Consider the following 23,839-nt stretch of genomic DNA (forward strand, 5'->3'; position numbering starts at 1 on the left):
CATCTCTTCATCCCTTCAAGAATTATATTAGTTTCTATCACTAATAGACAATTATCAACTTCTATTAGTTTCTATCATTGGTAGGTTTCTATCCGAGTGACCTATTCATGATAGACTTATATCAGTTTCTATTATTAGATAAACATTGATAGAAGACTATAAAGAATATAAAAAAAAATAGCATAAATAGTTTGGCCTATTTTTCTATATCTAAAAAGTCTCATTTTTTTAATTCACAAATCTGACACAAAATTGAAAGCTTATGATTCTATAAGACCTTAAATTCAAATTAGACGTTTGTTAAAAATCAACTAAACGCTTTGAAAGTTAAACAAAGTTTTAGAAGTCAAAACTGAAAAGTCGTAATATAAAAGGAAAAATTATATTTTTGGTTCTAGCTTCTATTTGGTCCATGAATTTTAAAACACTGTATTTTTAGTTCTTAGGTTTTAAATTTGATTTTAATTTACTTTTTCGAGAATTTGGTTCAAGTTATTGGAGAGTCGGAGTTGAGGGGAATGGAGTGAACTTAACTCCACTCTTTCTACAACCCAAGTAGCTTGTTGGTCCCTACTGAAAAAACGTCAATCTTATTAACTTCTTATATTGTAAACCTCCAAGTTCATGACTATACTACTCTTTACCCTAAATGCCTTGAAGTGAATGTTTGGGATACTGGATTGAGTTATAACCTATGGAGTGAATATGTTGACGTTCTTTTGGTGCAGAATTGCAAAATAGACCTGTTTAAAGAAATGTGCAAATCCTAATAGTAACTAAGTATTGGTGATGAGCTATTTAAGACTTTCAAAATAAATGGCACAAACATTATCTAACTTTCAAAATATTATAACTATGTGAGATTTGATATATTTTTCAATTTAGTCCATACGTTTCAAGATGAATTATTTCATCCTCGAATTTTCACTAAATACTTTCAATCTTTAAAATTTAATAATAATTAATTTAGAAGAACTAAAACAACGATAATTAATTAAGTTTCACTATTATTCTCGTCTAAGTTGAAATCCATTTTAAAAAATTCATTTCATAGTGTTTTTAGATTAAAGTGAGTATTTAGAGCAAAAAAGAAAAGTTAAAAAGTAAAAATATAGTGACATACGTATACAATTTTAGGAAACTCAAACGTAAAAGAAAAATGGTTACAATCCCAAAGGAAAAACTAAACGAAAAATAAAGTACTTTTGGCTACATATAAACCAAAATAGAAAGATGGAAGAAAAAGGAAGTGGAAGGAGAAAAAGAAAAGGCAAAATTGATTGCGGTAAAGAAGAAATTCATAAAGCATTTTGAAAAACAAAATAAATAAATAAGTAAACAATGCACGTGTGGCTGTGAAAGGGCAAAAGCTAGTGGTTGCTGACTCTTTCCAATGCTAAAACAACACTTTTCTCCAAATTCATTCACTCTTAAATTAATCACAATCATCTTCATCATCATTCAATCATTTTGATTTTAATGAGTCAATCAAAAAACATTCACCCAACCCATTCCATTGATAATTTTCATCAATAATTCCGCTTCAATATTCCATTTCAATTCTCATTTCCCCTTTTCCTTCGAACCCTAATTTTCAACTACATCAATAATTTCATATCACAAAGAGAAACACAGAGATAGAGAAGAGAAATTTTCAACATTACAATCAATTTCTTTCTTCTTCTTCTTCTTCTTCTTCTTCTTCTTCTTGTTCTTCTTCTTTAATTGCTTTTAGCAACGCATCTGCAATTCCAATTTCTTCTTCTTCTTCTTCTTCTTCTTCTTCTTCTTCTTCTTCTTCTTCTTCTTCTTCAACTTTATGTACGGTTTCTTCTTCCTCTACTCTCACTTCCCTCTCTTCTTTCTTTTGATTCCTCTCCATTTCCGGTGCGATTGAGTTGAACGATCCGAATTTGGGAGTGATCTCTGCTGAGAATCCGCAGAATTTCGTGTCAAAGGTGAAGGCGAAGCTGGAATTGGACGCCGACGTCAATTCGTCCAGATTCTCCAAAGCCGTTGGACAGTGCTTTCGGCGTTTAGGTTCTCGAATCAAATCGGGATCCTGCAGGGGGGCGACGGCTGGTGGTGATAGGGGAGGGTCAACAGGATCTGGATCGACGGCGGGGGGAGAGAAAGAGGAGCGGGAGAGTGGTGAAAGTGATAGATTTTGGGCTAAATTTTCGCGAGTTTGAGGCTCTGCCATTTTTTCTCTGTGCAGAGATCCAAAATCCTATTCTTTTTTTGTTTTTTTTTTTCTTTTTTTAATTTTTGATTTAGAAGACTATTTAAGCATCTTTGCATTGAAATTACGGTGATGGCCTCAACTGTAGCTTGAAATTTCATGTGAAACTAACCTTTAGTGGTCCCGTAGTTTTGGCAGTGGGGTGAAGTGTCCACGTGTCATACAAGTGCATTTTAATATATTTTTTTTTTATTATTATTATTATATACCCTCATACCCCAATTATTCGAAGGTTAAAACCCACTTTTTCTAATCAACTATGTTGCTATTTAGTTGGTGAAAGTTTTGATTATGTAATAAGTTACCCAAATTAAATAAACAATTTTTTTCTTCAATCATATAACAAATCGACAAAATATTTACATTATTGTATATAACAATTTTGAAAAAGAAAAAATTTCACCGGTGTTAGATATGTTTAAATAATAGGTATAATTAAAGTGTGAGTTATGTATGTGAATTAATAATTTATCACCTTCAATTATTTTATTGAATTAGATTCATTGTGTAATCTATTTAATTAAGACCCAATATTTCTAATTAAGTATGGATTAAATTGATAAAAAGCTATTCGTAGATTGATTAGGATTTAATAGAAATCGTGGTTGAACGGTTGTAAATCCCACTAGAAGCATTTAAGTTTTGGTCGAAGAAAACAATAGTCATTTTAAAGTTATCAGACGATAACCATTTTATAACCATCTCAATTACTTAAAGATGGAATTTGTAACCTACTCTTAATAATTTGACGTGAGTGATCTGAAATTATTCTATTATATAAGTTTAAAGTATTCATGCAAGAAGTGGGGTTGAAACATGAATTTCATGTTAAATTGTTTGGATATGTTTGTTTTGTATCGGTTTAATTTTAAGTAATCATGGCTAAAGAATTAAAGAAATCTGAATTCTTTAATATGCTTCGCCACTAACGATGGGATTTCGATTGAACCCACTTGTCGGGGGTAAATTTGAACTTTCCTTTGATACTACTCAATTCCATTAGGTGAATTTAAGAATTATTTGGTAATATTGAATTTGTTAATCTTTAAATTAATTGTCGATTGATTTTATTAATGCTCGTTTCCAAGCTTTCTTCGTTAATGTTTGTGAAGTTGTTAGGCCACTGGTGTTTTGCCTCTTGGCCATGAATATAGTAAATTACTATTTTTTGGTATTTTAATGTAATGATTTTGGTAAATTCATCTAAAATTAATTTATTCAATCAATTTTGATGTAAATTAGTTGGTTCATGAACTTGAATCTAAAGTTTGATGATCATTAGAAGATTTAAGTTTAAATTTTTTTATTAATCTTGTCGTTGATTCAAATTTAATTGATCCTATTGTAGATTTAAGATTAATTAATCATCTCGTGGATTAAACTTGAATGATAATTCTAGGATATTCACATGTTTATATTACATTAATTGTATTTTAATGTACCTAATTACTTGGTGAATTTTGGTAAAGATTATTTGGTGTTCTTTCTCCATTATTTTTACAACAATAAAATTACTATTAATGTATCTTATATTTTAGATTGAATTAGTTGAAATAACATGTTACCAAAGTAGCTTCTGTTTATCTAGATTAGTTTAATGCTAAAATATAAGGATATACAGATTCATTGATTTATGCGAATAACTATCGGTCCAAAGGAAGATAATTATTTGAAAAAATTATGAGTATGTGTGTGGTAATGAATAAGTGACAACTATAAGGATTGTTTATGTGAAAAAATAGTCAGTAAAAAAAAGGCTAAGTTTACTGTCAGTACTTTGATTGCTACGTTGAGAGTATCGTTTACTGTTGATGTCTTTACCCAAAGCTTGGACATCAATGATGTGTTAGGTATCTTGTAAAAAGGGCAACAATATATGTGATGTTATTTTGTCATATTTTATTTTATGATATGTATTAATTGTGAGTATATTATTTGTTTAATTGTTTTTTATTGAGTTGGTCTTACTCAAATATCTAAAAATACAAGTCCAATCCCTAAGTTGAATAAATCGAATTTCAAGATTTGGAAGGAGAGCCTAGAGATACTTCTTGGGTGTATGGAACTAGACCTTGCATTGAGAACTAATAAATCTGCTTCTACTACAAAACAGTCGAATACGGCTAATATTGAGAAGTGGGAATGGTTAAATCGCATGTGTCCGATGATTATTAGACACTCCATTCTAGAGTCTTTTCAGGGTTCTGTTGTGGAAAGTAAAAATGCCATTAAGTTTCTTGCCGAAATTGAAAAATATTTTGCTAAAAATGAAAAAAGGGAAGAAAGTGGTCTTTGAATACTTTAACTTCCATGAGGTATAAGGGCAATGGAAACATAAGGGAGTACATTATGAAAATGTTCATTCGAAGCCCAACTGCCCGTCGCCACTTTTCATTCAGTTTCGCGGCCGCAACCGTGACCAGCCGCGGTCCGTCCCTCTGTCACATTCTCATAGCCAAGCCAAAGTGTCTCAGGTAGTCGACGCACCGTTGAGCAAGTTTCTGCCGACAGATTTGTCTCCGTTCGTAAACCCGACAATCGCGCTCTTCGTCTGCCGTTCATGAAGGCTACCCAAGTCCAGCCAATTTGTCTCGCACCGTCTCTGTAATGTTTTTGCTTCGCTGTGAATCTTGTTAAGAGTAAAGCGGTGGGTTTCATAGCGTTTTCCATGGTCAATTTCAGTTTAAGGTTGGAATAAATGTTGAATTAATTAGGGTCGCTACTATTAAATCTTTGAAGATGTTAGCGCTCGAATTCCTAGGATTTCTGGCAAGCTTGATTTGGAGTCTGTTTCGCCATTTACTTGGGTAAGCTTGTGAGCGTTTGTTGATGTACTTTGGATGAAAGGATTGGTTTAGGAAAGTATTTGATTTAATGCTTGAATCCATTATGTTGAAGAGATGAAAATCCTTTAATGCGGAAGAATTATATAGATCTAATTTTAATTGGAACCTTAAAAAATACCAATACATTGTCAAAAATTACAAAACTAATTTTTATGGTTAAACATGCTTTGAAGAAAATACAGAGAATAAGAACTTACTCTTGTTGACGACTCTGAATCTACCAAACGCCAACTTGAGCACCACCACTTGGAAATCTTCCTATTCTCTGATTGAGATGGTTTGTGGGAACCAAATTGGATTGAGGGAATTTTTTTTTAGAGAGAAAAAGTTGAGAGAATGCGATGATCCTTTTTTCTATAAAAAATCACAGAATGTCTTCTGTGTTTTTGTTACGCAAAGAATTCTCTCTTCTTCAGACGGAAGAAAAGGAAAGTTAGAGAGAATAAATGGGAACGTGGAAAAACCACCCATGTTCCTTATTAATTTAGTTAATAAATAAATATTAAATTAATATATATTAAATTAATTAATTAATTAATTAATTAATTAATTAAATCATATTTAATTAATATTTCATTTAAATCATATTTAAATGAATATCTCTCGCATAACCTATAGTTTTAATTTAATTAATTTTCCACTAAACATGTTTCCAAGACAAGTAAATCATATTTACCTTCCTTTTCTTTCTTCTTAACAAGGTACTTAGGGCAATTTGTTTTCCAATGCTCATCAACATTGCAGTGGAAACATTTCCCCTTGATGACTACCTTAGTCTTCCCTTTGCCCTCAATAGCAATAGTAGGACCTTTCCCCTTCCCTTCTTTCCTCTTCTGAATTTTCTCAAATCCAGAAGATGTAGGTGCAAACCTCCTAGAATAGGCAACATTTGCCTCTTGATTGATTTGAATGAACGGTTGCCCAAACATCTCTTTAAGAGTCCATGATCTGACGTGCAGTGACCATGATCTCATGTTTCTTGCTCAATATGTCATACATACTAGCCAAGATGTGGAGGCGAGCCTTGTCATTGGCCTTTGTCCAGCGGTCATATGCATCCCTAACACTTTGGGATGCATATTTAGTGGGGAAAGGAGGACATTCCTCCATTAAGACGAAGCGTAGATCTGCGATAACTAGAATCATATTCAGTTTCGATTTCCACGTCGCATAATTTTCACCGGTTAATTGATCTTTTTTAAACAATGAAATAATTGAGGAAGACATGTTGGAATAGCAAACAATTGACCGTATTAGTTATCTTTGTCTTAACCCATTACATAAAACAATCCAATCAATTTAGCAAAAAACAAACAATCAAAGAACCCTAATAAAACTAATGATTTAGTTTTTGCAACGATACTTCAGAAGTTTAGAGCAACAATCACCAAAGGGTGATCAATTACTCCTCTTCTGAATTGAGACAATCTCAACTAATTACTAATACCAGAATAACTCTTATTCCTATAGTTCTTAGCTATCGTTGTTCGGTCAAGGATTCATTAACTAACTTAATTCATCCCGTAAGTGTGACCCTACCATTTTCAGATCCTAGAGGTACGCTTCAACAGGCTACCGTTAGGAAAGACAACTGTTGAAGATTAACCTAAGAAATCCTATCCATTTCTGGAGTTTGCGATGTTCTGACTTATATGATCAAGCCCTCCGAAGGGATGGTCGCTCCAGGACGACACGCAGGCGGATCATAGAAATCTCACGGTACAACCTAATTGAGGAGACCGTAGGATACGTTGACACGCGTCCTTCTCCCACTTACTATGAACATTTCTCCTATTCACCTTGTTATTGACCCATACAAACACTTTCCGAAGGGAGGTCGCGTCCAAGGCGACACGAAGCCGAGTATGGATCTCACGTGTGAACTCTTAGGGACGTGAGAGCAAAAAATTGAAATATCATATATACCATTTTTCTCCCACTAAAATGTTCTATTAATTTAGGGTTTAGTTGCACTTAGCTAAATTCCGGCTAAATGAATCTAACTAAGTCTATTCTTATTATAACACTTATAATAAAACTTTACACTAAAGTTTCTAGGTGTATTAAACCATTTAATTTAACTAGTGACATCTTATGCTAATAGGAATAAGGTTAATTTAACGTCGGTTCCGGGTCAGTTCCCAGGTAGGAGGTGTTCCGTAAACTGTCAACTTAAGTACCCCCAACCTTAGACAGAACTTTACCGGTGGAGTTCCCTTATAACTTTAAATCCTATTTGTCCTATTTAGTTTCATTAAACTAAAAATAAGACTTAATTCTAATCCTATTAGAATTAATGTGATCTTAGGTCTATTTAATTTTAAACAATTTAAAATTAAACCAAATTAATCCTAATATCATATGTTTCCATGCAACTCTTTATTATAGGTTGACGGTTTCTAATAATCAAATTTTATAACTATTATAAAATTAGTTAATTAACTCTATAATCATGCATACTATGTTTTAAATAATTAAAATCAAATTATAATTAAATAAAACCATATTACATGTATACATTATATTAATATAACAATTATATTAAACTATGGATGTAATATGCACAATGCAAATTAATTTTCATCTTTATTAATATAACAATTATATTAAATAAAATATGAAAATCAATCAAGCATACACAAGACATTAATTTAAATATAACAAATTATATTTAATTAAGTAATATCATGCATCATGCTTATTCAATTTCGTATATTTAAAATATCAACATATTTTAAATTACTCATGAATTTCACAATCATGCATTAAAACCATACATTATAACATTTATAATATATAAAAATGCATGAACATGCTTAACCTAAGTTGGGATTTATCTAAATGACATCCATAAAGCATTTAAATAACAATTGAACCTGTAAAATTGGCCCCTAGGATAAAATAAAGCAATAATAACAATAATAAAGCCTTAAAATATCCTAAAAGTGCTTTCAAAGCTCAAAAACCGGCCTCAAAACCTTCAAAAAGCTTCAAAGCGGGCCCAAAAACCTTGAACCAATCAAAAACCGCTCCAAACCAGCCAAAAATTGCTTGAACCGACCCAAAATAAGAAGAACCGGCTCAAAAACAGCCTGAGCCGATGCCAGATGGTAAACCGGAGCCGACCGACTCGAACCGAGTCGATCGGAGCCGATCGTCACTGAACCAAGCTGCCGAGCCGATGAGCCGAGCCGCGCCTATTCCAACAGTGGCTGCTGATGTCACGCTGATGCACTGTCGATGTCATGATGACGTCAGCATGACGTCATCCCTTCTTCAACCTTCAGCCGTGGTTTTTTTTTTCTCGCTTCGGTTTCCGTACAAAATCGAAAAATTCTCCGTTGATGGCCTTCCAGTTGCCCGTTTTAGGCAAATTTGGTGTCAAAAAACTCAGAAAAACATCCCGAATCCAAAAATTGGACTCTAAATTACAGATTTACAAATTAAAATGCCTAAAAACGCAGGGGCCTTTACATTTTGATTTTATCAAAACAGTAAATCTATGACCAAAATTACAGAAACATTCAATTGCAAAAACCACAGTCATAACGCAGAGATCCCACCTAACCAATGCAAAATTTTTAAATTCTCAATTAAAATTGAGATGGCTCTAATACCAATTGAAGGGATGAAAACCCTTTACAGCGGAATAATTACAGAAACCCAATTTTAATTAGAACCTTAAAAATACCAATACATTGGCAAAAAATTACAAAAATAATTTTTATGGTTAAACATGCTTTGAATAAAAATACAAAGAAAACTTACCCTCGTTGACGACTCTGAATCTACCAATCACCAATTTGGGCACCACCACTTGGAAGCCTTCCTATTCTCTGATTGAGATGGTTTGTGGGAACCAAAATTGGAATAAGGGAATTTTTCTTAGAGAGAAAATTTTTCTCAGAGAGAAATGGGAGAGCAATTCATTTTCACAGAATTCACCACCATTTTTGTTACGCAAAGTATTCCCACTTCTTCAGACGAAAGAAGTGGGAAGTTGGAGGTAATAAATGGGAATATGGGAAAACCACCCATGTTCCCTATTAACTTAATAATAATTATTAAATTAATATATATTAAACTAATTAATTAATTTAATTAAATAATTAATTAATTTAATAATTAATTAAATCATATTTAATTAATATTTTCATTTAAATCATATTTAAATGAATATCTCTCGCATAACCTATAGTTTTAATTTAATTAATTTAATTAAATCAAATTTAATTAAATCAAATTAAACTAAACTATTAATTAATTCTCCAATTAATTAATTTCTAAATTAAATATCTTATTTTTAATTAATCCATAATTTGAATCATATTCAAATATAAATTTCTCTCATAACCTATAGTTTTAATATGTATCATATACACATTAAATTTTAACTTATAGTTTTAATATGAATCTAATTCACATTAAACTAATATTTGAACTTATTCAAATATTTTATTCTCTCGTAATTTAATTTTGAATCATATCCAAAATTAAATTTATATAATAAAGTCTAATTAAAATTTAAACTTTATATTATAATGTATCAATATACATTATATTAATTTCCAAAGTAAATTTGAACATTTCAAATTACAACCAATATAAATAAATCTCATTACTCTTTATAAGCTAGGAAGGGGACCTAATGGACCTACAGATCAGAAGCTACAACGATATGAGATTAATTAGCTAAACTCATTAACTACATTAATCAATATTCGTTAACTGTGTGTACACTCCACTAAAGACTCACAGTTGAACTCTTCTCACTGTAGATATATTTCTGTGTCCACGGATATAGACCAATACTAATAAGTTAGTCATTCACAAGTGTTCGTAACACCAGCTGGGTCAAATTACCATTTTACCCTAGGGTTACCTCTAGTCCTTAAATACCAGTGCTCCTCTAATGAACAACCTGTTTATGGCCCAACCACTAAACAAAAACCCCTCTCGTGCATAGAGAGGATAGGGCCCTTTGTTCAAGTCCCGGAGACACCATTTAAGGGAACACTTATCTACTTACCCTAAAGGTGGGAAGGAGTGAATTCCATCTTGTGTGATTATGTTCCCAGCTCTCCACTCGGTCTTGTCCCCAAAATGATAAGCATATTGAGTCGATAATTTGGCCACTCTCACCCGTACAAATCAAAGGACAATCCCTCGCAAACAGGAGTTCATAATACACTCAGGATTAAGACTAAGTCACCTAGGTCATCCTAATAAAATAGAAATCCAACTAGTTAACGGAGTTACATCTAGTGATTACTATTTCGTGGTCGAGTCTTATGCAAACTCATTGCATAGGATACCCTCACTCGCATGTCGCTTACATGAACGCATTGGATCAATGTGTTTGTATCAAATACAAAGTGAGCCGTATCCATAGTGTTAACAGGATAAGGTACCCAACCTTAACCCTATACTATAGACTCTTTAAGCTGATCTTGAACATTGATGGGTATGTCTCTACATACTATTCAAGACTCATCAAATAGCTTAGGATGTTAGTTTATTGGATTTAGGTTATTAAGACAAAACTAATAATGTAATCAATAACACTTATTGAAATTATAATAATAAAACACTTTATTAATGACGGTCAATTGATTATATTTACTATCTACGAGTTTTAAGACATAAAAGCCAACAGCTTTCTTGAAGAATTGATATGTTAAGATGTACGATAATCTTTCCATAGATAGTTTTTTAAGGTTGCTTCATGATCAAATGTCTAGATGTTGGAGATTGATGTGGTTGTATTGTTGCTTGGGAATTAAAAAGACTTCTAAGGTATAGAGATTAACTAATTTTTCTTTAAATGAGTCTTCATCATTGCGTAGTGCTTTGGAAGTTCTCACTATATCTCTTCTTGTTATAAAGTCATCGTGAGGGAAAATGACATTTTTCAAACTTCTCTTTTCTTTTTCCTAGATTTAACTCTGAAAATTTGTGCTATTTTAATCCAGTCACCAAACAGAATTCTTTCAGCCCAAATTCTGCTATATGTCGATTGAAGTTGAAAGCTAGAACATTGGCCTTTTTTGTATGGCATTGCTTCCTTATTAAAAAAGTCATAAATTGTGTTGGTATTTTGGCCATTTTAATGTTAAGGAAGTGGTTACAAGAGTTGTTTATCAAAACTCTAGAAATAATTGTTTGATCTATTTTTTATTTAATATGATTCAAGGTCTCTAAACTGTAGTATACAATAATTCTAATATTTTTGTATTCATCTTCCATAATTATATTATTTGGATGGTGTTGACCTGTGGAAAAGATATAATAAACAATATGTTATAAACCAAGAGCTCGTGCTAACAGATACACAAATATGCAACACTATTCAAATTGATATTGACAAAGATAGAGCAATCAGACAATGATAAACAAATATAGATCCATACAAACCGACACTGACATTCTATTTTGTTACCTTCACTTCTTTTTCTTTCTTAATTTTTTTTATTGCCTCATTCCTTTAGATTTCATTGGTTTGCTAGTTGACGTTGCTTGCTTCTTGCTCATCATTTATTTATGAAAAAAAATGTTAGACTTATTTATGAAAAAAAAAAAGAGGTTAGGGTTAAATTACATAGAATAATAGTTATTATTAGATTAAATAAAACGACGATAGATTCAGACCTCTTTGTATGGGAGAGATATCGTGATAGATAAAGATAGATGATGGAGATAGATCAACTAGAAGAAATCCAGCCTTTAATGTTGGTTGGAAAAAAAATGAAAAAGAAGCTTTAGTGTCGTTTTTTAAAAGGCGGATGTTTAATGTCGATTTTAAAACCAACATTAAAGCTATGATTATTTTTTAAAATTTTTTTAATGTTTTTAAAATTAAGTATACCTCATTTTACTCCTTTTCTTCCCTCTCATCTTCATCTCACGACAAACTCCTCGCTCAAACCCTCTCTCATCAATCGTCAGTCACTCTTCCACCATTGATCCACCACCCGCGAGAACATCGTGCCTTCGTGCCCACCACTGTCTCTCGTTCTAGATCTTCGAAGATCTGCTAAAGTTCTTCCCCACCGTCGTGCGTCCCATTTTTTTTGTTAAATAGGTCTTGACTTCTATTTGAATATACTTGTATTTTTATCAGAAAAGTGATAATCTAGAATCAGCAGTTGCAGGTCTTTTTGCTTTTACAAAGAAGAATACCGTACAATTATAAAATTATCATGCACTTACCCACTGCTTGCAAATATTGCCTTCTGAAGGACAAATTCGGGTATTAATTCATGATTCTACCATTCTCAAGCAAATACATTATAGTGAGATTGAAATTAGAGTAAATGGGGGTATTAAACCATAATTCTACCATTCTCAAGTAAAAAACTATAATGAGATTGAAATTAGAGTAATTCATTACCTTCTAGGCGATTTAATAATTCCTTAGTGGATAAATTTTGAATTCGAGTAAGGATTCAACTCTTATACTTAAATTTGATTGTTTACGCACTAGAAGAAAACTGCGAATCGGATCGATCCTTCTCTTTATAACTTTTCTTAATCAGTAGTATTTTTTAATAACTAGTGTTTGTTTCTATTAATTGGTTGTGAACTGCATATGGCAGTGCAAGTTGGCATTGAGGTGGTCGAGTGTGCATATGTGGTTGAGCTCAATGAACTAAAGGTATGCATTTGCATAAAAATGAGATTTTTGTCGGCTAGTTTTGTTTTTTCATTTTCATCTCAATGCAAGTTGTCATCATTATCGAAAAAAAATAGACCTTAATATTCAACTGTATTTTTGTGAGGGGGATCAAGGTTTTCGTTGTTGAAAATACTAAATTATAATTCTAAGGTAGTATTGTTCTTCTTATAGGACTTATATATCCATGTTGGTTGACCTTTGTACCAGAAATATGGTCATGCTTTTGAGATATGCATTCTTTTTTGCTTCTTAAAAGAATAATCTATATTTTGGAAGATTTTAGGGACTTGAACCATCTTTTGTGTAGGCATTCAAGATCACTATAACTCACTTTGACTTGAATTCTCTCATCCATGAAGTCAATGGAGTTGGTATTGATGGACAGGAGGTAGCCTTGATCCATACAAATTGAGGTGTTATTCTCTCAAATTTGGTTGACCCTAACTTTGTATAGTATGCATTCTGTTTAATTTCTTTTTGGTATGAGTCATTTATTTTTAATTATCTATTTTATGAGTCATTTATTTTTAATTATCTATTTTATGTACGTAAGTGAGGTACTATATCATTTGCAGTGATTGATAAACATTTGTAGGCAGTTAAGGGAAGACATTGAAAGCCAACAGGTGCTAATGTCACCCTTTCGACTCATTTAAATTATTGTTTTATTGTTGTTGCATATACATTTTTTTTCTTTTGGAGAATAGGGATTTGCTGAAATTCGGTTTTCATGTGCCTGCTATAAAGTCTCCCACAGTTCTAGCCAACTCTTGCAGGTTTGCTTTTTTTTTTTTTTAATCTCATAAAATATTAGTACTTGAGATTTTCCTTGATTCTTTCCTTGATAATTTTCACCTACCATTCACTTTGCATTACTCAAACTTTTTCATGTGATTCTTAAACTTCTGTATATATGATTGTTCATTTCTTAGAAGGGATCTATTTTCAGGCCAAAAACCATTATGTGAAACTAAGGGATCGTGTAGATAGCCAAGTAATCGGGTAGGATCTATTTTCAGGCCATATTTTTTTTCAAAGCTGCATTTGTTAGAATTCTAAAGATTAAATGGTTCATTTTGATATTAGTTGTAGAATGGTTGAAGTCATATCAGGTTAAAAGTTAAGTGATTGTGTAGATAGCCAGGCAACCGTTGAAGGTTGAAGACTGAGAAGGCCTTTATGATTTCTTATTTAAATCTTGTATTAGGATATTTTTTTCATGTACTATTGTAGAATGTATATATAAACACAATATTAAGATTTCATTTTGTGTATACAAATGTAAAAGACAAATATTATAGTTTCTAAAATAATATTAATTTTATTGATTTGTTCACACGAAAAAATATTTATCTACATGGACCCAATATCGGTTTATAAAAAGTAGACAATAATGCAACAGCTAGTAAAAATAAATTTATAAAAATGGACCCAAAAACAAGGCTTTAATGTCGGTTTTAAACTAACATTATTGGGGATCTATAATGTCGGTTATAAACCAAATTTTGTTGGCCTCTTTAATGTCGGTTTTAAACCGACATCAAAGTCCAACCAACATTAAAGAGTTTCAATAACGCTACCCAAGATGTCGGTTTTCAACCGACATTAAAGAGGCCTTTAGTGTCATTTTTGAACTGACATTAAAGTCCAAGGCCTTCAATAACACTAGCAAAGATGTCGGTTGCCAATCGACATTAAAGGTCAGATTTCTTCTAGTGATTGAGATAGATTTGGCTGTGGAACCAAAATATTGAGCAACAAACAAAATGCCAAAAATAAATTTTGGAAGATTGATGGAGAACGGAACAAGACAAAGAAGAATTTCGAAAGTTTTGTTGAAGAAGGTAAGTGGAAATAAACGATTGAAGATGTATGATGAAAATGATGTGAAGAAGACAAAGCGGTGTGAAGAAGAGAAAAAGTTTGAACAATGGGCTCCTTTTTATAAGGCATTGATTTTAATGGTATTTTTGTAATTATGGGTGATTGGACTTGGCTTCTATTGGGCTTCTCTAAACGATCATTTATACTTACATAAACGATCATGCATATATGTGTTGGAATTTGTGTCCTAAAACTCATACTTTGTTATTTGATTCAATAAAATTTATTATTGAGTACTATAATCTTAAAACCAATAATCTTTAAGGTCCCGAGGCTATTTACTAGTTTGTCATATATACTTGAACTTTATGTGGAGATATAAACATGGATTAAGTTCAAGTTTATAATAACTCAAATGGTCTATAGTGTATGAATAAGGTAAACACTATGGATGTGCCCACTCCGTAGTTAGTACAAACGATGTAATCCTGAATCGTTCATGTAGAGACATGGGAGTAGGGGCATCCTATATAAATGGTTTGCATAAGACTGGAACCACGAAGTAGTCACTTTTAGTTATAACACCGTAAACTATAAACTGACTATTTCAATTATGATGACCTAGGTAACTTGATCTTAATCCTAAGCTAACTATGAACTTCTGTTCATTCGGTAGTATCCTTAAATCTGTATAGGTGAGGGCAGCTCAACATCGCTGGCCCAATAAGCCTCCCATTTCAGGGGTAAGACCGAGTGGATAGCTAAGGACATAGCGTGCTAGATGGAATTCACTCCTACCCACTTCTGGGATAGTGGATAGGTTATTCCCTTAAGGACTGAATCCAAGACTTGAACAAGGGGCCCCACCTTCTCATTGGTCCGAGAAGGATTCTGGTTTATAGGTTGGACCTTAAACAAATTGTTTAATAGTGGATCAGTGGGTCTTAAGAAGCAAGATGTAATCTCGGGGGTAAAATGGTATTTTGACCCAGCCAAGATTACGAACAATCGGTGAAGGATCGACTTACCCATTATGGTTATATCAGGTGGACAGAAATATATCTATAGTGAGAGGAGTGCAACTAAGAGTCTTTAGTGGAATGACTCTTTAGTTAACGAATGTTGATTAACTTTGGTCTAAAAGAGTTTAGCCAGTTAGTCTCGGATCGTTGGAGCCCATGATCTATAGGTCCATTAGATTCCCCTACTAGCTCATATGGATTCAACTAAGAACAAGTACGTTGAAGTAATTTGAATCGTTCGAATAAAGATAAGAGAGAGAAACCGATAAATTTATAGATGTAAGTCGGTAGAAATAAACTTTAAGTTTTGTGTTTAAATATGATTTAAATAAATATGAATATAGATTCATATTTAAAAGCTTGAAAACTTTAGAAAACGATCAAAAGTCAACATGTTGATTTTGAACTTTGACCGGATTTATATTCAAATATGATTTGAATTTTGGAGAAATGAATACGGATTCATACTCGGGAGGTTAGAATTAGTCAAGACGGGAAAATTAGTAAAAAGTCAAAAAAGTTGACTTTTAACTAAGAAAAGTCAAAGTTTGACTTTGACTTAAGTTGGTCAAATGACCAAAATGCCCCTTTGACTAATTACTTTATTAATTAACGATTAAATGAGAAATGTGGTAAATTATTATGAATTTGAAGCCACTAATTCCATTAAAGAGTTAATGAATTGATTAGGTGTTGATAAGATATGAAATAATTTACATGCAATTTACATGTAAATTTCATATAAAATTATCATTACCGAATGAGAAAAGGATGAGGTTTTCTCTGGAAAAACACCTAAATGGTTGACTCCCATCTCTCTCCAAAATTCTCTTCGCATAACCGAGTCCCACAACTCCGTTCTTGGTCTTGAGCATAGTAGGTCAGCTTGGTAGTTGTCCTTGCTCGTGATTTTCAGGAAGAGAAAAAGTTTTGGATCAAAGAAGAAGTTGAGAACTACAAAGGTAAGTTCATCGTTTACCTTCCTCTCTCTTCGTTTAGATTCATCGCATGGTAGTTGCATGTTAACTTCTAAATCGTTTAGATGCATATAGAGTAAAGCATGATCTATATCTTCTGTTGTTGCATGTCTCTAATGTTTTTTTTATTCCATCCATATGGTGATTGTTCAAGGTACCCTACACAATCATTTATATCTAAAACTTTTTGCCACTATTTAGGATTTATTATATGATGTTTAAATTTGGTCTTTTTTCGTCATCGTATATGCTAATCTATCTTAACTTCTACAGATGAACATGAAGAACCCATTGAAATCAAGCAGGAGGTGTATGGAGTAAGTTTGGATCCTTGTTTGAGTGTAAATTCTTATATTTCCCCTGATCGTTTTCCTAGCAGATCAGATTTGTTGTTTCAAGAGGAAAAGGTGCACTCGATCAAGTGTTCAGGAAAGATGAGAGCTCTCTTGCAAACACCCAAATGATCAATTAAGTCAAGGTAACTAAACTCATTAGGGGGCGAATCTAATTAAGTAGTTCCCCTTCAATAGGAATGAGAGAAGGTAACTCACCCGTAAAGTGCTTCTACTTCTACGTTTCTAGTTATTAGTTTCCAGAATTCTGTTAATTGAGTAACTTAAAGCCCAGGAAATTACCCGTTGACTAAGAGTAGGAGTAGGAGTCAGAATTCCCAGTTGAATGAAGAGGCAGAGTCCGCTCTTGAATCGCGTAGTGGGTGAGTAAGGAAAAGAGATACAGTGGTTTTGAAGAGGGGTAAAAGTTCGGCTTCTTTCTCTTGGTTGTGGTCATGTGTTGAAGTTGAGAAAAGTCCCAAAATGATAAGAGAATCACATAGTTTGCCGATAAAATCTCCTTACCTTTTTAGATAGGTAAGATGAAATTGAGCTTGGTATGCTAAATTTAGGGTCATGCATTAATATCATCATGCTAGTTAGCATCTATTTATATTATTGAGTTTGGTTGGCTTATTTTTTTTAAAGCCAAATTTGGAGATTGATTTTTAATATCCATTAATAAATATATAGATAATATTTATTAATGAAGGAAATATTGTAGTTGGCTTTGTAGATTCGGTTGTTGAGATTTGATTGTTAATTGTTATGTTGGTTAATATTTATTAATAAATATATGACTAATATTTATTAATAAACATATTTTGTTGGTTGTGGTTGTTACTATATATATATTCTCTCAAAGTTGGTTAATATTTTGGGAAATTGCATGACAAAAATATTTAGAGGTGACAACACCTCTCTTTTGTATATTGCAACAAATAATTAGATATATTATAGGCCTATCAAATGAATATCAGAGGCTCTCTATTTTTAAATTTTCTACTTTTACAATTTTGAAAATGTAATGGTCTATTATCATAAAGAAAATGTTTTGCTATTTTTGCAAATGCCCCTAATATTTATTAATAAATATATGGTTAATGTTTATTAATAAATTGATGCATTTGGCTTTCGTTCTTTTATACGACGTGCGACCTAAAAATATAAGCTTGTGGCCGTGTGATATTGTTGTGATTGAAGACAGAAGTGGCAAACATGAACAATATTATGTATTGAGAAAGTCTTTTATAAAGTACTCAGTTTGAGTGGTGTGTGAGTTACTAGTTTGAGAAAATCCGTGCAAGTTAGAGGAAGCCTAACATTGAAGGCTATTCTAAGGAGTCTCTTACAGGGAGTTTCCACATTGAGACACAAGGATGAAGCATGAACCACGCATATGATCTAGGGGGCCTAGATCTAATTCCTTGTTCACACATCAAGTGGTTTAGGGGAGCCTAATCGTTTATCTTGTAGCAGTCATATAATTCAATATAGTTGATTCTTGATGAGTTATCTACTTGTGGTCCTCTTCGTTTAAAAATGATCTTTTCAATTGGGCTAAAGGCCACTGCTCTACACCATGTCTTATGTCACCGCTCCACCTGTTTTTGCCATTAACCTCTGTCAACCGTGGCACATCCAATCCACTTTTCTCTCTCTTTCTTTCTATTACTCTATTAATTGATTGTTTAGGACAAATATGAAATTAAAAAAAATAATTGAAGATTCACCGTTCAAATTACCACCCATAGCAATTTCTCAACTTTTTACCGTGCACGAAAAATGAGTTGCATTGATAAGGTTGCACCTAATTATATATTGCCTTAACAAAATTAAGAGTCGGAGAAGTTCAAACTCAAGTTCAAGTCTAGATGTGGGAAGTCAAACAAACAAAAATCAAGAATAATGATATTAATAACTTATTGAAATCAAACTAGAATACAGTCAAATATGAAACTCAGCCAATATAACATTTAAAATCAAGATATAAAATAGACTAAGCAAGAGAAAAACACAACCAATCAAAACCTCAAAACTTAACTACAAGTTTATTTAGAATGAGAAACAAGTCATTGATAAATAAACTGAATGGGAGTTTTAAAAGAAATCCTATGTCCTATGTGGATTACAAGAAACATCTTCCATTGTAATTAACTACAGGAACAAAAACATAATCAAAAGTTGTCGGTAAGTCGAGCACTTTGAGTGAATCAAATCCTCCACCAATGAATGAATCGATAAAGTTCATAATGAATCAAATAGACGATAAGTTCATAAACGATCAACTAATTGTATGTAGCAACAACCATTTGAAATTTTCAAAATAACCTAAAAAGATAACTAGAACCAACAAAAACATGTTTAGCTTTGATAGCTTAAAACATAAATAGCCAAGGTTAAAAACTTCGATTTAAAAACTTCGATACACAACAACAATTCAGGTGTGTAGAATTAAAATTTACACAAAATGTGAAAAACTTCCAAAATTAGAAGTTCCACAAATTGCAAATTTAAGTTAAACAACGAAGATAGACCATTTGTAACGATGTCAAACTTTCTTCTTTCTTTTTCTTTCTTTTTTTTTTCTTTTTTTTTTTCTTTTTTGTTTGAACAAGACTCTCTAGAGCAAAACTTATGGTACGAATACTTAAAATCAATCCAATTTTATCGGTTAGAGTTATATTACTAATAGATCATAATCTAATAAATCTCGCATCATAGCTTTAAAAATCTAACCCAATAATAAAAGACGAAAAGAATAGTCGAAGAAAAAGAACATCAACAAAATGTTTGTGTGCTGAATACAAAATGTACACATACATATACATATATACTTATATAAGTAAATGAAATATGGGATTACAAAAGAGGGAAAGAGCTGAAGAATATTTTCTAAAGAACACATCACGACCTGCAACAAAAAGATTTTCAATGCAGGCATTTGATTTGTGTTACAAGCAAAAGAAAACACGAGGAAAATTTATAATAAAAAAGAAAAGTTACACCAAGGAAAGGATGGCTGCCTAACTCACCACTCACTTTTCCTTTTCTGACCCTATCATCGTTATCATCACCATCATCTTTATCGTCGTGGTCATCTATTCTATGAAAAGGTCTCCTTTTACCATAATAATATAATGTACAGTTCCTTCTCTAGTTACAAAGATGAGCAAACTGCATTTCACTTCCATCTCATTTCGCTACGAATTCAATCTCCTCCGGAGGAAACAAATCAGAACTTGCAAGAAGTTCCCATCCTCTGAAGCTTTGAGCCCACACACCTCGTCTTGTCAAGTACTTCGGGTAAAAGCTTCTCAAAACTATCCAAGAACAGCTCCCACTCGTCCCTACTCATTTCTCCAAACATGATTGCCTCACTCTCGATCTGAAGGTTTTGCACCGAGAAACTCTTGCTCTTGATCAAACTACCATGGTTACTACTTTTTGGAACAATGTAGTTACAGTCGATGTCATCCTTGTGTATGTTTTCATCAGTTTCGATATTGGTTAATGGTGTAGTCTCTGATTCAGTTGGATAATCAAGACATTGGAGCTTAGGAGCTTTTGGAGGCTTGGGGACTTCAGAAGTTCCTCGGAGTTGAGGATAAGAAACCTCTTTGTTGTGACCATCATATTTGCTTTCACTTTCAAATTTAAACATTTCTAGGTCACTTTTTTCTTGTTCACCGTCATGCTCGCCCGAAATGATAATCGGTACAATGGCCATAGCTCGAGCACAAAGGTTCTCTAATGCACTTAAGTTTTCTTCTCCACTGCCAAATTCCCGGGTCATCATTTCGCCAATGTCAGCAAGACAAAGTCCAATAGCTGCAGCCTTTTTCAGAAAAATGGTGCACAGGATGAGGATTCTAATGGAGGCCTCCCTTATAGCAGGAAGCTCAGATCTCAAGAGTTCTGCATCTTTGAAAGGATCAAGATTGGCAATGTACTCAAGTTCAGTCTCAGAGAAAGGAACCGAGGCTTGAGGCCAGTGAAGCCATTCGAAATACGGATCATCAAGCCACTCAGGAAGGCAAAGTCCATGATCAATTGGCACAAGCTCGACCACCCCAACATCACAACTTTCATGCCTTTGTTTCTTCTTCACGAGTAAATTGCCTGCATGCCTATCAATATTTAAGAGCCTTATATCAAAAATTCCTATGCGATGAACTGCAGCAACAGAGAAACTAGAGGGACCGAGCTCTCCAGCATCACAATCATGATCTACGTAACTCTGGAGTGAAGCAATCTTGCGTGGTGCAGCTGGAATCCCGTATGAATTATTAACATGGAATCCAACATTAGAGATTTCTACCAAAGCTGTTGGAGGAACACCGACAACCCCACCGTAGTCGAGCAAATAAGCTGCCAATTCACGGACACCAGTTTCACCAATCCGAACTGAGCGTTTCAGACCAGGTTGACCCATCAACCTACCAACAAATCCTTTTGGATTATTACAGGCAAATGGCTCTTCATCAATAGGCTTTACCACAGCAATGTTAACTCCACCCTCATTACGCAAGATATACGCACCACCTAGACCACTTGACACCGGTACTGGATCAACACCGGATGCCAAAGCATTTACAGCCTCTTCTATGACACCATGTAGCCTTGTACCTCGGCCAACCATGATTCTAATTTTTGGCTTGTAGTCAACTTCTTCTACCAAAGATAGGCAGGGTGTTGAAAAGCTTCGATGTATACAAGCAACTTCAAATGCTTCTCTCAAGGAGTTGACAAAATTATTTTGATCAATTTCGCAATTGCTGAAGTCAAGATGGGTATAAGATTGAAGTCTACATCTCTGAGACCGGCAAAATGCCTTAAATTCACGACGCTGATCAACTACAACGGCCATCGTGTACAATTTCATACAGCTGAATGACAATTGTATGCCAATGAAAGAAAAAAAATCGCGGTTTTCCCTAAGGATCTGCCTTTCCTGGAAATATCACTCAGCCCAATCAAAAGTGACAATCTCGAATCAGTTCATTTCTCATTTCCAAGAAGTGCACTCAGATTGAACTACTAATGACAAGAATCCAATAAAAGAATAAAAATGTGTGCAGAAAAGTATAATTTTGTAAGTATATCTATTTGATGGACTTACAGAAATCATTGAACGAAACTGATACATTGTTAAATGAATCTATTTTTGTCATAAATTACTGCTTTCCAAATTCCCAATTCTCATATCCATGCTATCCATACCATTTTCAAACAAATTTCTAAGAGTGCTTCAATGCAATCAAATAACCGTGGTATATCAATCTACATTTAATGAAATTTATCTCCATATTGTTAAGTAGAAGATGCTCAAACATCAAACAACATTTGCAGATCCTTAATCCTCAGAAAATGGACATTTCCAGAAGTAATTTTCCGCAGACAATGCTTTGACTTCACAATTTAGCATAAAGTTCAAAATCACAAAACAATATTTATTTGATTAAAACAAGAAAATTTGGAAGGACCACGCAAGCAAGAAACAATATGGTGGGCAATTATTAAACTTTCTTACCCATTAAGGTCAGATTAAGTTGTAAAATATCAGATGCAGCTTTGTACTTCATGCATGATTTACAACAAACGCATGCCGACTTCCACCCATTTTTCTGGAATCAATCACAACCTGTAGAGAAGTTAAAATCAGAAAATCTAAATATCATGTAATGAAAATCAAGAAAAAGATTCTCTAGTGATATTAACAAACCTATTAATCCCACGCCCCTTTGCAGTTAAGTCACCAGAATGATCTGAAACCAAAATAATAGAAAAAAGAATCACAGACTCATACACATTTTCCGGGAAACAAAAAGAAAATAAACTGTACTTCCATCTACATAGAAACCCAAAAGAGAGATACATTAATGAATATACAAAAACAAAAACCATAATATGACTTCCAAAATCTACATTTCGCTTTTTCAAACGATTCAACCGTCGATTACACTCATTTATTCTAGAAGGAACCAAACAGAAAAAGCAAACTGTTATTCCATCTAAGAACCGAATAATCATACAAAAACCAAAAAGAGAATCAAAACCATAACTATTAACCATTCATGGGATTCATATGCCAAACCATTCTTCAATCTAAGCACCCAATAACCAAACGTTAATCATTCAATAGATTCATAGTAAACAGAACAACAAACCGTTCTCCGATCTAACCACCCAATAACCAAACAAAAACGAAAAAGAGAAAAATTAAAGTCAGAAGTATTAATCATTGATGAGGTTGGTGCAGATTGAGCAGGAAACGAAAATGGTGGGAAGTAGAAGAGTGAAATTACCCTGAACACTGGCTAAGGCATTCAGGGAGACAAACAGGAGAATGGGAGCGCGAGAGAAACCAGTTGGGTCACCGGCAAAATTCAGAAAGAGAGCCCTCCCGCTCCCCTTTGACCAGTATAAAAGAAGAAGAAATTCCTCAACCCCAATGCAGTGCCCAAAAATCCCACAACCCCAACCCCTTTTATCAATCCCAATTTCCCCACTCTGTTTCTTCCACATCCATCGCCTCCTTTTTTTGGCCATTTTCCAAATTTGGCTGAATTGGGACAGGTTATTTTGCTAAAACCAAAACTGTCAATAACTAACCTCAAAACCCCTTCTTCCCCATTTTTTCACTTTCTCTTAGCTCTCTCTCATCCGCTTCCATGGCCGCATCATCCGCTCTTTAGAGACAACAGCCCCCCCCCCCCCCCCCCCCCCCCCCGGTTTTTGTTTTATTTTCATTTACACAATTTTTCTTTTCTTTTTTTGAAAAATGTAATAGACGGTAAAAATGACAAATTTGACGATTCACCTCTTAACTTTTCAAAAAAAAAAAGCTAAATTTAAAAATGTACCTTCATAAAATATTCACATCTACAACGATTCTAAAAATGGAAAAATTTTATAAAT

The 23,839-nt window shown here is 33.2% G+C and overlaps 1 protein-coding gene across 1 annotated transcript; it reads right to left on the reverse strand.

The window, feature by feature from the left end:
* Positions 1-19,692: 19,692 nt before the first annotated feature.
* On the reverse strand, positions 19,693-23,630 carry LOC103495849 (phosphatidylinositol 4-kinase gamma 8). Its single transcript, XM_008457527.3, has 4 exons — positions 23,227-23,630; positions 22,644-22,686; positions 22,452-22,562; positions 19,693-21,872 (listed from the first exon to the last, which is right to left on the reverse strand). Exon 4 carries the CDS (start codon positions 21,801-21,803, stop codon positions 20,154-20,156), a length of 1,650 nt encoding a protein of 549 aa, XP_008455749.1. The 5' UTR covers positions 21,804-21,872; positions 22,452-22,562; positions 22,644-22,686; positions 23,227-23,630; the 3' UTR covers positions 19,693-20,153.
* Between the last annotated feature and the right edge of the window lie 209 nt (positions 23,631-23,839).

Source organism: Cucumis melo, chromosome 8, assembly GCF_025177605.1.
Source record: "Cucumis melo cultivar AY chromosome 8, USDA_Cmelo_AY_1.0, whole genome shotgun sequence".
Taxonomy (NCBI): Eukaryota; Viridiplantae; Streptophyta; class Magnoliopsida; order Cucurbitales; family Cucurbitaceae; genus Cucumis; species Cucumis melo.

Coding starts and splice junctions, on each gene's coding strand:
- LOC103495849 (XM_008457527.3), bottom strand. CDS start 21,803: ATGAAATTGTACACGATGGCCGTTGTAGTTGATCAGCGTCGTGAATTT.